General features: G+C 42.0%; 2 protein-coding genes across 2 annotated transcripts; both read right to left on the bottom strand.

Moving 5' to 3' along the window:
- Positions 1-296: 296 nt before the first annotated feature.
- On the bottom strand, positions 297-4,140 carry LOC4346006 (putative pentatricopeptide repeat-containing protein At3g05240). Its single transcript, XM_015793337.3, has 4 exons — positions 2,411-4,140; positions 2,087-2,267; positions 1,717-1,937; positions 297-849 (listed from the first exon to the last, which is right to left on the bottom strand). The coding sequence occupies exon 1, from the start codon at positions 4,106-4,108 to the stop codon at positions 2,570-2,572; it is 1,539 nt and encodes a 512-aa protein (XP_015648823.1). The 5' UTR covers positions 4,109-4,140; the 3' UTR covers positions 297-849; positions 1,717-1,937; positions 2,087-2,267; positions 2,411-2,569.
- Positions 4,141-4,871: 731 nt separating this feature from the next.
- On the bottom strand, positions 4,872-7,810 carry LOC4346005 (non-structural maintenance of chromosomes element 4 homolog B). Its single transcript, XM_015794177.3, has 7 exons — positions 7,520-7,810; positions 7,299-7,370; positions 6,444-6,687; positions 6,258-6,345; positions 5,650-5,872; positions 5,439-5,530; positions 4,872-5,310 (listed from the first exon to the last, which is right to left on the bottom strand). The coding sequence occupies exons 1-7, from the start codon at positions 7,740-7,742 to the stop codon at positions 5,059-5,061; spliced, it is 1,194 nt and encodes a 397-aa protein (XP_015649663.2). The 5' UTR covers positions 7,743-7,810; the 3' UTR covers positions 4,872-5,058.
- Positions 7,811-12,562: the final 4,752 nt, after the last annotated feature.

Here is a 12,562-nt window from a genome sequence, read left to right as displayed (position 1 = left end):
AGACTGTGGAAGAGGATGGGGACAACGGTAGGTAGTGGCTATTTTGGAGGCATGGTGATGACGACTACGGCTCTTGGTATGAGGAGGGCAACGGTAAGCACAACTAGATGTGTATAGTTGCACGACGAAGACAAAACAGCGGCTCAGCAACCAACTGCTGATTCTGTTTTTTCCCTTTTCGCCCTAAGCACTATCACTGTTGGTTCTTAAATTGACAATATATGTTGTGCAGTGATGGACTTTAGCATCCAAATACTCACTGTTGGTTCCAAAACAAATACCATCGGGTATAGAGGTTTTTGTGGTACCGATCATGGACTCAAAATCTCACCGGAGCACCGGTATAGCTACAGCTCAGTCCCTTGCAACTACTACTCGATTACCTCTCTGTGATTCGTTCTTTGTGACGAATCGAGGGTACAGTGGTCCGTAGGTAGGCCGGCAAGCAATGCAAATCGAAGAACAGAGCATCAATTGAATGCATCATCGATATATCACCTTCTTGTCAAATTGCTGTCGTGAATCCGGCCGACGAACGGAGGAAGAGATCCAACTGGTGAAGCACAGGTGCAGGACATGAGGTAAAAAGCTTTTGCTAGTTAGGAAACGTACTGTCCATCCATCGATCGGCTATGTTGCTAGTCCACCGGCCGGCGACTTGTCGGCTGCTGCTTGTTCCCATCTGTGAAAGCCAGTGACTATGCACGGTAAACGGTTGATTCCATCGGCACAGTGATCTTCTGCCCCCACTGTAGAAAATGGGCTGTGGCCGTCGTCTGTAGCAATTGCAGGAATCAGTCGACAGTGATGTGGCTCACCAACAAGATTTAATTCTGATGGTCTCCCTGCCTACATAGAATAAGAGAAGAGATGTGAACCAGGAAATGAACGGCTCACGTTTCCCTGCAAAAATGAAGAAAAGAACAACTGGATATACTTTGTCATTTGGTTAATCTCTGCCTGCGGGAGGAAGATTTTTTCTTCAGGATGGAGTGCATCAGACACTAACAGGCACATTAGCATGACGTACTCCTCCTGTTTGATTCGGATGATAATGCAAAAAATCTCAGCATTCAACTCTACTTCTCTGGCTCTTACCCTTCTAGATAAGGCATCTGTTACCTTATTAGAAGTTCCCTTTTTGTATTCAATCTAAAAATCGAGTCCAATGAATTTGGTTAGGGTTTTGAATTGGAGTGGTTGAGTTAATCTTTGCTCAAGCAAGTATTTTAAACTTTGGTGGTCTGTCTTTATAAGAAATGGTTTCAGCTGAAGGTAATGCCTCCATTTAGACAGACACTGCCATCAAAATTGCCATTAGTTCAGTTCCTTCTCATAGGCCGATAACCCCAAACTTATAACTCCCATATTGTCATATGGTCAATCCGGTTGGCTTGATGGCATAGGATCAAATGATGGAGAGTGGGGGAAAAATGTAGTACACTCTACTCTGGGGACTAAGGGCCTGTTAACTTTGGCAATATTGCCATCTTGCCAAAATTTGGTTAGTTTTTTTTTTTTTTGCTACAATCTGAACAGGCCCTAAACCTTAATAATATAGTGGCAGATAGATATGCAAATTTCCAAACAAAAATAGTTAGTGTTGAAAATATGCTTATGTTTACAGCACCTTTCCATCACGCTGCTGTTAATCCTAGGGTAACTAACAAGTTCCTGTTTTTTTCGAGTAAGAATAACAAGTTCCTTCGAACAAACCTGCTGCTTCAGCCACCTGAAAACATGCTTGTCATCGCCATCTCCGGTGCTGAAATGGCCGATCAAATAGCCCACTTCACTGCCTGTGTTTCCAAAAACTCATAGCATTCTCTTCATGCGCTTCACTACTCATACGAGTTCTCTCTTTGTGCTCCTGTATCGTGTATTCCTGTACTGTTCTCCATTCCCACTGTACAGCTCGTTTGCAGGCTCCACAGTGCCTGAAATGGAAAATGGATTATAGTTCACGAATTCTAACAATCGCTGGTGTCTACACATAAATTATTTGCATAACTGAAACAGCAAAACTGCTCATAGGTTTGCAAAATTATTTGCACAACAATAACAGCACAACTGCTGCTACAACCACCTGAAACAGGCGTCATCTGGAGTGCACCAGCTGATGAATCTCCACTTCACTGTCCGTGTCTTGACAAACTCATATGCTAGCATTTTTCCTTTTCTCTTATTGCTTTTCACAAATTCATACGTTCCTTGTTCGTGCCTCTGAAGCTTAAGATGACTGTGTATTCTTATACTGTTCTCCATTCCTATTGCAACTGAAAGGCATTAGCTAATGAACAACGGAATAATCCACAAAATATATTCTACCAATTCACCAAATAATTATATAGTGCCTAGATTCAGGAAATGGATAAGCCCAAAATTGAATTATGTCAGTTGGTATATTTACCTCTTTCTTTCCACGCAACATACAGAGTTAACAATTGAACACTTGGTAGAACTGTGTTTAAGTCATTCATGGTTGTCAAATTTCTACAACATTCGTCTAACAAATTCTCCTCCTTTCACTTCAAAAAGTTCCATAGACAGATGCTAGAGGAAACTATATTCAGGAGCACAACATTTGCACTTCAGTGCCACTTGAGCCTACAATTTTCTTCAATCCAGTCTGCCACATCAATCTCCTGGTGTGCTCCACTGCATGCCACCTACCAATCTCCGCATATATATTGGACATTATCACATATATTGCGCCAAACTGAGGATTAAGCTCAGCAACCTGCCTTCCTACCCTCTCAGCAATATCAGCCCTGCCATGTACCTTGCAACCATTCATCATGCTTCCCCACATGGTGACACTGGGTTGAATAGGCATCATTTGCATCATTCCCTCAGCCTCTGCCAATCGACCAGCACGACTGAAGAGATCAATCATACAACCATAATGTTTGATTGTTGGCCTGATGCCATAATGATTCCACATGGAGTCAAAGTATTTTCTTGCTTCGTCTACCATCCCAGCATGGCTGCAAGCAGTAAGAACACCTACAAATGCAACATGATCCGGAACAACACCACCATGCTGCATTTGGTTGAAGAGTTGCACAGCATCCTTGCCATGGCCATGCTTAGCTAAGCCGATGATCATGCTTGTCCATGCCATCAAATCCTTTCTTTTGAGACACTGAAATATCTGGAGTGCACTCCGTGCATTGCCTATCTTTGAGTACATATCCATGAGCGATGTGCAAACTGCGACATGTCTATGACCAATCGTCTTCTCCATGTAGGCGTGCACGCCTTGGCCTAAGCCCGCAGCTCCCTTGGATGTACAGGCGCGGAGTATGCTCAGCCATGTCACCTTATCAGGCTTCATTCCAACAGAATGCATACCCGGAAACACCTCCAGAACCTTATCCTGTCTTCCATGTCTACTGCATACCTCAGCCATTGCATTCCATGACACCTCATTTCTTCGAGGCATTTTATCGAACACTTCGAAGGCAGCATCAAGACCGCCACAGCTTGCATACATATGGAGTACCGCCGTGGCAAGAGCGACGTCGAGCAAGATAGGCTCGACGCCCCAGCGTCGGAGCGTCGCATGAACCCACCTCCCGCTCTCGAGGTCGCGGCTCTGAGCGCAAGCCCCCATCACCTGCGCCACGGTGATGCCATTGACCTCCTGCCCGCGCGCCACGGCCTCCCTGAAAAGCGCGACCGCCTCCCGTGCCTCCCCGGCCGCGGCGTGCCCCGCGATCATCGCCGTCCAGGTGACCACGTTCCGGTGGCGAGCGGCGTCGAACACCGCGCGCGCGGAGGCGGCGTCGGCGCGGGAGACGTAGGCGTGGACGAGGGCGGAGGCCGCGTACACGTTGGCGCCGTGGCCGGATTTGACCATCTGCGCGTGGAGGCACCCCAACGTTGTGGTTGCCGTTGCGGTTGCGGCGGCGCACGGCGGCGGCGAGCGGTGGTGCGCCTGGGCGAGCGCCTTGAGGGCGAAGGGAAAGGTGAAGTGGTCCGCCGCGACGCCCTCCCGCAGCATGGCGCGGAAGGCGAGCAGGAGGCTGCGGTGGTCGGCGGCGGCGCGGATGAGGGTGTTGTGTTGGTAGGCATCGACGGCGGCGGCGGCGCGCGCCGCCGCCATGGTACCCAGTTCTGGAGTTTGAAATTGACAATAGAAAAAAAAATTAAAACGAGAAAACAGAAGAAAATCATGCCCACCCAGTGTTCCGGTGGAAATAAACGGTAGAGATCCAATTCAGCCCATTGAATCTCCATACGGCCCACCAAATCTGGCCCACTGAAATTCGATGCGCAACCAGGCCCAATAATATTAGAGCAGGTACAATAGCAAGTTATAAGCCAGCGACAAACATGTTTTAAGGAGATAAATGAGGAAAGAGAAGAGCAGCGAGCTACGGATTTGTAGCCAGCTGTAGCACGGACAGCGAGCTACGGATTTGTAGCCAGCTGTAGAGCGAGCTACGGATTTGTAGCCAGCTGTAGCACGGACAGCGAGCTACGGATTTGTAGCCAGCTGTAGCACGGACTCCAAGACGCAGTGTGTGTATGACATGTGAGACCAGGTATTAATAGTATAGTATGTAGCTATTGTATAAATGAGCTATTAGATTAGTCGATTTTGCTAGATTAGTTATAAATGAATTGGAACCAGTACTTGGCTATACTATTGAAATTGCTCCTAGCGATTCCAGCCAGGCTCACCTACTTTGGATCGACAGTAAGGCCTATCTTAATTTGGTTCTGATTATAAATTAGAGCCTATCAAGCCCATGCGAATTTGGATCACGAATTGTAAGTGCTACCGAATTTTGCGCATTTAGAATTGGATCGTGAATTCTAATCCAAATCCCGGTCAGCTCAAGTGATTCGGGTAGTCAAGAACATTTGCAGAAAGGATCTTGAAAGTTCCAACATTGTCAAATTAAACTTCTAAGTCCTAATAATAGAAGAAACAGAAGCTGTTAATGCCTACTTGTGTTTTAGTATTTTTTAAACAATTTCTTGCAGAGATGCCAAAAGCGTGCTTAATCTGCTTTGCTACCAGTGAACTAACCCTAAAATTATACATGATCATTGCCATTTGCATGAAGAAAACCAATGTTTCAAGCTCTCTGCTTCTGATCTCCTCTTCCTCTTCAGGATGACATCTTCAGCGCAAGGCTTGATGAGTGTCTCATCCATTCCCTCTCCCTGAGCAAATTCATCTCGTTTTCTCTGTGGTTCTGAAGCTGAATATGATTTTGCATTATTGTAGTGTTCTCCAATGTTGTTTTGTCTATGAGGCATTAGCTCATCTCCAGGCTCCACAACGCCTTCCATTATCTGTAAATGAGCAAAAATTGCAAAATGATAAAAAAAAAGAAAAGGAGAAAACATACAGATGGGAGAAATAATAGATCAAGCTCAAGATTTATCCATCTAGAATAGGGAAAAATATGTAAGTATTTTACCTTCCAATCCTTGGTATCAAATCGGAATACATATTGGCTGTTGATCACTTCCCTTGAGGTTATCAGTTCAGCTGCCGGAGCATTCCGTGGCACTGCACAGCAAACATGAAAGACACAAATCACTACTAATTCATGAGCATTACTACTTTGATTTACAATTTGAACAATCAAACTGAAATTTGTGTCGGTGGATCATCAAAGGAGCACTCACCGACAAAATGGTTTCCCTTATCATCAACATCTATCTCCACTCTTCCATCCTTGACAAGAAACGAGAGAGCAAATATGTTCTCGACAGTCTGTGCGAAAGATTGCCGGTTTAGGATGAGATTTTCCAGCTTCACACATTTGTTCTTCCTCAAGAGTTTGAACATGACAGCCATGTTCTTGTCAGTATCATTCCTTTCATCTAGATCTGGTGTGGTCTCATAAAGCTGGAAAGTAAGTGCGATTTCAAATCTTGGAAGAAAACTTATTAAACATGGCAGAAGTAAAAAAAAAAACATATCGAAAAGGGATCAATGATAAACATATATACGTCTAGGTGTGCCAATGCCTACTCGCAATTGAGCAAAGTTAGCATCTGACACATTGAACTCATTCATTTATGCAAAAGCATGTTCAAATATAAATAGTTCAGTAAACTGCAAGAACACTTTAGCCATTGCTGATTAATAAGGTGTCAGCAAAAAAAACTAAAATACTAAATATAAGGATAATCTTTTCACCTAAGCAAATGGCTCGAGAACCTTGCTTTTATATTTGTTAAATCAGAAGCGAATAGCTAAAGTTTTCAGAAGCAGGAATGATGAAACGCACCCCTGCAGGTTTGCTAGGAAACCGGTCAAATAGTCTTCTAGCGACACGCTTCCTCCGTTCCTCGATGGCAAGATTCAAAGCACCATTCCTACAAGAATTTCATGAGCAACTGAACATAAACACACAAACCAAAAGATCGATCAATTCTTGCAACATTTTCATGTCACAGGGGAAACAGAACCCTACATTGTTTGGCACCCAGTTGCTGTCATGAACAATGGAGACGCCATGGCGCCAAGATCAGAACAAGAGAAAGACTCGATGGAAGCATCCAAGAGAGAAGCTCTGACACCAAACTTCGTCAGCAGTGATGTGACGAACTCTGAAGGGGTAGGTCCATCTTTCTTCTTGGATTTGGCGGTGATGGCCAGGGAATTGACGAGCTCCAGCAGAGCTTCACCATCTGCGACTTGTTCCTTTGGCCTTTGCACTGGTAATTGGTTAACAAGCAAGTAGATAGAGTACATTGTAATACGCAATTACGCATGTTGGACATATCAGATTCTTTTTTCAGGTGCAAATATGATGAAATGACAATCAATTAATTAATCAAGTGTACAATTAATTAAAGAAGTGATTGTTTTCCTCTCCATAAATTCGAGCAGTCCACACATGCATGCGCAAATACATGTGCCCAACTAAGAAACTTATCATCTTCTAAGAAAGGCCAGGACTGAAATTACTTAATCATTTAGGATCGACAGGCTACATCGACATATAGCCCAATGATTTTTCTCATTATATGTCATGAAAACTAGTGAAACGCAATGCTACAAAAAAAAAAATCCTTTGCAAATTTGGCATAGCCATTCTCAGAGTATTGTGTGCATATTGACGCCAAAGTTTGTTAAGTTTGACTACATGAGAAGAGTAAATTAATTTGCTAACAAATTATTTTATTTTCCCTCATCCAGATTAATCATTAATCACACGAAATGTACAACGGGCACATGAACACGAGGGGACTAGATTAATGACTAATGAACACGAGCGCAGAGCAAAAGCAAAGAGGAGGATGAGCTGAACGCAGGGAGCCAAAACCTTTGTGGTGAAGCTGCTTAATCTCGCCCATGGCGACGCCGAGCCGGCGCATGTCGGCGCCGTCCTTCTCCGCTGCCGTTAATTAATTACCGCGCGCACGTTCGCACACGGTACCAATCGCCATCGCCATCAGTCAGATTAAACAAAAATCAAGAGAAACTCAAAGTAGAAGCAGAGAGAGAGACGCAGCAAGCGACGCGCGACGGCGACCGCACACTTACCGCGTATCATGTCCTTGACGGCGGCGTAGCACGCCCGGATCGCCTCCCGCTTCGCCCTGCTCTGGCCCCAGGCGGCGGCGAGCGCCTCCCGCCACTTCTCCTCCTCCTCCTCCTCCTCGCCGTCGTCGTCATGGTCTCCGACTCCCTCGCCGGCGGCGGCGGCGGCGGCGCGTGCCGCATTGCTCTCCATATGCCGCGCGTGCGCCGGCCGGCTGGCCTCCATCGCGAGCCAATAGCGGAGAAGGGGGTAGGGTTTTGCGTAGCTCGTTCCCAAGAAAAACGGGGCCGAACGGTGGTCGTGGCCGCTGTGCGAGTACTTTGTTCCAAGGAAATTGCTACACATGCAACTGACACCGTAGTAATGTGACTGAATTGTTTGGTCAAAATTTACTGCTAGTAAGAGCATCTTTAACAGCATCTCTAAATTAGACTCTCCAAATACTCAGATAGCCAACTCTTCAACTGATTTAGGTAGTTAAACTAGGGCACTGTTATAGTTCTCACGCAAAAACTTTTCACCCTATCACATCGAATGTTTGGACACATGCATGGAGTATCTATCTATCTATCTATTATATTATTAAGACAGACTTGAAAGAAGGCACCACGTTCGCTGTGGAGGCTAGAAATTCTCACATTAATCGAATAAAAAAAATAGAATTCAAATAGGATTTACAATGACTCGGCGTCCTCATACAATTTGGAAAGTTCAGAGAGATTTTTGAATCGGACACATTGTGATTTTTGAATCGGACACATTAATTGTATCTGCTGCATGCCATCCTGACACCATGACATTGGAATCAAAACTAGCCAGTAGAAAGCAATATGCATTCCTAACCGGATTCAAATGCAAGAGAGAATGCTAAACATATTAGTAGCATTTTTATTTAGCCCAACGCTGATGGGATGTATAGAGATCTGTATGTACTTAAAAATAGCTAATAGCTTTGGCACATATTAAAAAAGAAAAAATATATTTTGTTCAGTTGCGCACTAGATTATCATACGACAATTATAAGAAGTAACTGGGAGTTGAGACTGATTGGTGATCATCTTTATGTACTTAAGATTGTACGACGATGTTTAGAATTAAACGTGGCAAACAACCATCGCTGGCTCAGCTGAGCACCCTATGATTAGATGGAATCCGGATCAGCTGTAGACACAATACTGAATGCAACTTTGGCCCCGTTTAATTCCCACGTAAAAACTTTTCACCCTATCACATAGAATGTTTGGACATATGGATGGAGTATTAAATATAGACAAAAAAAACTAATTACTGTCACAGGCAGACATAATGAAATATCCGACGTCTCGAGAGAAGAATATTGGAGACAATGCTGGGTCTTTAGCCCGCCAGTCAACATCAGCCTGAGATGTGCCCGTCAAACCACTCGAAGGCGGTGACCAAATGTGTTACACATTCAGCAGACTTGACAAAATGGCTAAAGATCTACAATATCTCAAATATTCTTAACTCATACTCATGTGAATCTAGAAATATGAGCCATGGCAACACATATATCACCTGAACAATCTATTTATTATATTATTAAAACAACCTTCAAAACAGGCATCATGTTCGCTGTGGAGGCTAGAAATTTCAACATTAATCGGAGAAAAAAAAGAAGAGTCCAAGTAAAAATACAATCTAAAAATAGCTGAAATTCAGAATTAAAAGTAAGCAATATTGAAAGAGTAGTCCATATTGGACCGTAATATGAGATTAATCAAAATTCGGAATAAAAATAAAATAAAATCCGAATTTAGAAAAAAAAGAGTCCATTTAGGAAAACAATTTAAAAATAACTGAAATTCGGAATTAAAAATAAGGAATATTGAAAGATGAGTCCATACAAGAATCCAATACGAGATTAATCAAAATTTAGAATAAAAAATAAAAATTAGAAAAAAGAAAATAATAGAAGAGTTCAAGTATGAATACAATTTAAAATTAACTGAAATTTGTAATTAAATATAAGCAATATTGAAATTCGTAATTAAATATAAGCAATATTGAAATAAGAGTACATATAATAACCCAATAGTACATTAATTAAAATTCAGAATAAAAAATAAAATAAAATACGAAATTAGGCAAATTAAAAAGAGAGTTAAAGTAGGAATACAATTTTGAAACAACTGAAATTAAAAAAAATAAAAAAAATCAAAACAACACAATACGAAAAATAAAATAAATTCTGAAATTAGAAAAAGAAAAAGAGATTTCATCTAGAAATACAATTTATAAATAATTAAACTTGGTGATAAAAAATAAAGACTATTGAAAGAAAAGACCATTTAAAACACATGTCGAGATTAATTAAGTAATAGCCCTATACAAGAGCAGAGTGGTGGCGGTTGATGGGACATCTAAAAACTATTAATAAAACACCAAAAAGAAAATCCTAATGACGATTAAAAGAAATGACGACAGGCAAGTCGTGAAGCAATCTGTCAAGGCGGTTGGTGGGACTTCTAGAAAGTAAAAAAATAAACCACAATGATAATTATTTTTAATTTTTATAATTTCAATTAAAATAAAAATGAAAGGCAATGGCGGGTCGTATAGGAATACAATGGCAGAGCCGCCGATGGTTGGTGTGTCTTCTAGAAAGTAAAAATAATGAATTCTAATGATAGTTATGTTCGACTTTTACAATCCCAATGACAATAAAGTGTATGCGGCGGACAGGTCATAGAGGAGTATAGTAGCAGCGTTTGACGGGATTTCTAAAATTATAAAGAAAATGAAACCCAACGAGACGATAAACTCTAAAAACTATAAGGTCCAATTTTTAAAAGTTCGGGCTTCTGAAAAGTAAAAAAATAAACCCCAATGATAATCATGTTTGATTTTAAAATCTCAATGACAATAAAGAAGGGCAACAACGGCCGAGCCGTAGAGGAGTACAGTGACAAAGCCGCTGACGTTTTGGCAGAACTTCTAGAAAGTAAAAATAAATTGAACCTAAACAATAATTATGTTCGACTTTAAAAAAGCAATGACAATAAAGAGAAGATGAAGTGGACGGTCGTAGAGGAGTATAATGGCAGCGTTGGACGGGACTTCTAGAAATTATAAAAAAGAAGCCCAACATGACAATAAACTTTAAATAGTTTTTGGATCCAAATTTTAAAGATTCCAAGGAGAATGAATAGAAACAGTGGTAGATCGAGCAATCAAATAAAGAATAATATGACAAAAGTAAAGGGTAGCAACTGGTGTGACTTTTAAAAATTATAAAACTAGAAACAAGAGGATGATAAGGTTTGGACTTTCAAAATTTGAAGACAATGAGAAAACTATTTAATAAATTTTAAGTAAAATCATATTAAAAAATATATAATTTTATATGGATGCTAGCCGCGCAATTGTGCGGGCCACCCAGCTAGTTAAATATAAACAAAAAGAAAAACTAATTATATAGATTGTGTGTAAATTGCGAGACGAATCTTTTAAGCCTAATTGCTCCATGATTTGATAATGTGATGCTACAGTAAACATTTGCTAATGACAGATTAGTTAGGCTTAATAAATTTGTCTCGTAGTTTACATTCGGAATCTGTAATTTGTTTTGTTATTAGTCTACGTTTAATACTTCAAATGTGTGTCCGTATATTCGATGTGACATGCCAAAACTTTTCACCCCTAATCTAAACACAGCCTAGGTGTTCACTCCAACAGTCTCTCTATTTACTACTAATGGACCCACATGTTAGCCTCCATTGCCTTCTTCTTCCTCCTCTTTCTCTTTCTCTTCTTTCGCATCAACCCGTCAATCCTCGAGTACATGCACGCGAGGCGATGGCGGCGACAAATCCCGCGCGCGGGAGACGGGTGACGACGATGGCGACGGATCCCGAGCGCCCTGGCAGCAGAAGACGACGGCGGAGAGGTGGCACAGAGGGCTGGCGTCGGCGGCAAAAGACGACGGCGGTGGTCGACGGCGTCTTCGACAGCAAAACACGATGGCGGAGGGGCGGCCCTGGCCGAGAAGACAACGGCGGAGGGGTGGCGCACAGGGGCGGCACCGGCGGAGGAGCGACACAGAGGAGTGGCGCCGGCGGAAAGATGCGCCGGCGTGCTGGATCTGGGGGAGCGGAGGAGAGGATCAGTGGGAGTAGTACATGGGAGGGAGAGAGAGGAAAAGCGTGGGACATGCGTGGGGCCCACAAATGGCTAGGCCTTTTTGGCTGGCCAAATTTGGCCTGCGCGAGGAGCACCTTGGCCAGCCGGATGGCTTGGCCTGTCTATTGGAGCACGAATTTTAGTCAAAATTTAACTTGGAGAGTAGACTAAGAAGCCTGTTGCAGATGCTCTAACTTTAAGTACACTTTCGCATTTGGACTTTCTTTATTCTACGTTTTGAGTTTTTTTTTGTTATGTGTGAAACATATCATTTTGCCATGGTTTACAAAGGCTTTGTTTAGTTCCCAAAACAAAAAATTTCACGCTGTCACATCGAATGTTTAGACACATGTATGGAGTATAAAATGTAGGGAAAAAACCAATTAGACAGATTGCGTGTAAATTGTGAGACAAGTCTTTTAAGCCTAATTGCGCCATGATTTGACAATGTGGTGTTACAGTAAACATTTGCTAATGATGGATTAATTAGGCTTAATAAATTCGTCTCGCAATTTTCTGGCGGAATCTATAATATGTTTTGTTATTAAACTATGTTTAATACTTCAAATGTGTGTCCATATATCCGATGTGATAACCAAACCCAAAACTTTTCCACAAACTAAACAAGGCTAAAGTTTTATTTTCATACTACATGTTAAGTTGTTGCTTACGTTTGAATAGAACAAGCACATTTATAGAAAACAATATTATATTTACTGAAAATCGCGAAACTAGAGATCACCTGGCTGAAATCACAAATTTAGCATTCTATCGTACAACAAAAGTTTGATAGGGTGCATATCGAACGGCTGCACCCATCAAACAACAGTTTTTTAACATGCTCTTTGCCAAAGTGTGGCTGTTCAATGGGTTGTTCGCTAGGATAAAAAGAAAAGTGAAAGCGC

The sequence above is a fragment of the Oryza sativa genome, chromosome 8, assembly GCF_034140825.1.
Source record: "Oryza sativa Japonica Group chromosome 8, ASM3414082v1".
Classification (NCBI taxonomy): Eukaryota; Viridiplantae; Streptophyta; class Magnoliopsida; order Poales; family Poaceae; genus Oryza; species Oryza sativa.
Note: the sequence above shows the minus strand (reverse complement) of the source record. Positions and strands in the feature narration are given on the sequence as shown.

What these genes read in the sequence shown, in the direction of transcription:
- LOC4346006 (XM_015793337.3), bottom strand. Translation starts at nt 4,108, where the DNA reads ATGGCGGCGGCGCGCGCCGCCGCCGCCGTCGATGCCTACCAACACAAC.
- LOC4346005 (XM_015794177.3), bottom strand. Translation starts at nt 7,742, where the DNA reads ATGGAGGCCAGCCGGCCGGCGCACGCGCGGCATATGGAGAGCAATGCG. An exon ending in TTCCTAGCAAACCTGCAGGG is followed by an intron (nt 5,873 to 6,257) that starts GTGCGTTTCATC and finishes CTTACTTTCCAG; the next exon opens with CTTTATGAGACCACACCAGA. An exon ending in TTGATACCAAGGATTGGAAG is followed by an intron (nt 5,311 to 5,438) that starts GTAAAATACTTA and finishes GCTCATTTACAG; the next exon opens with ATAATGGAAGGCGTTGTGGA.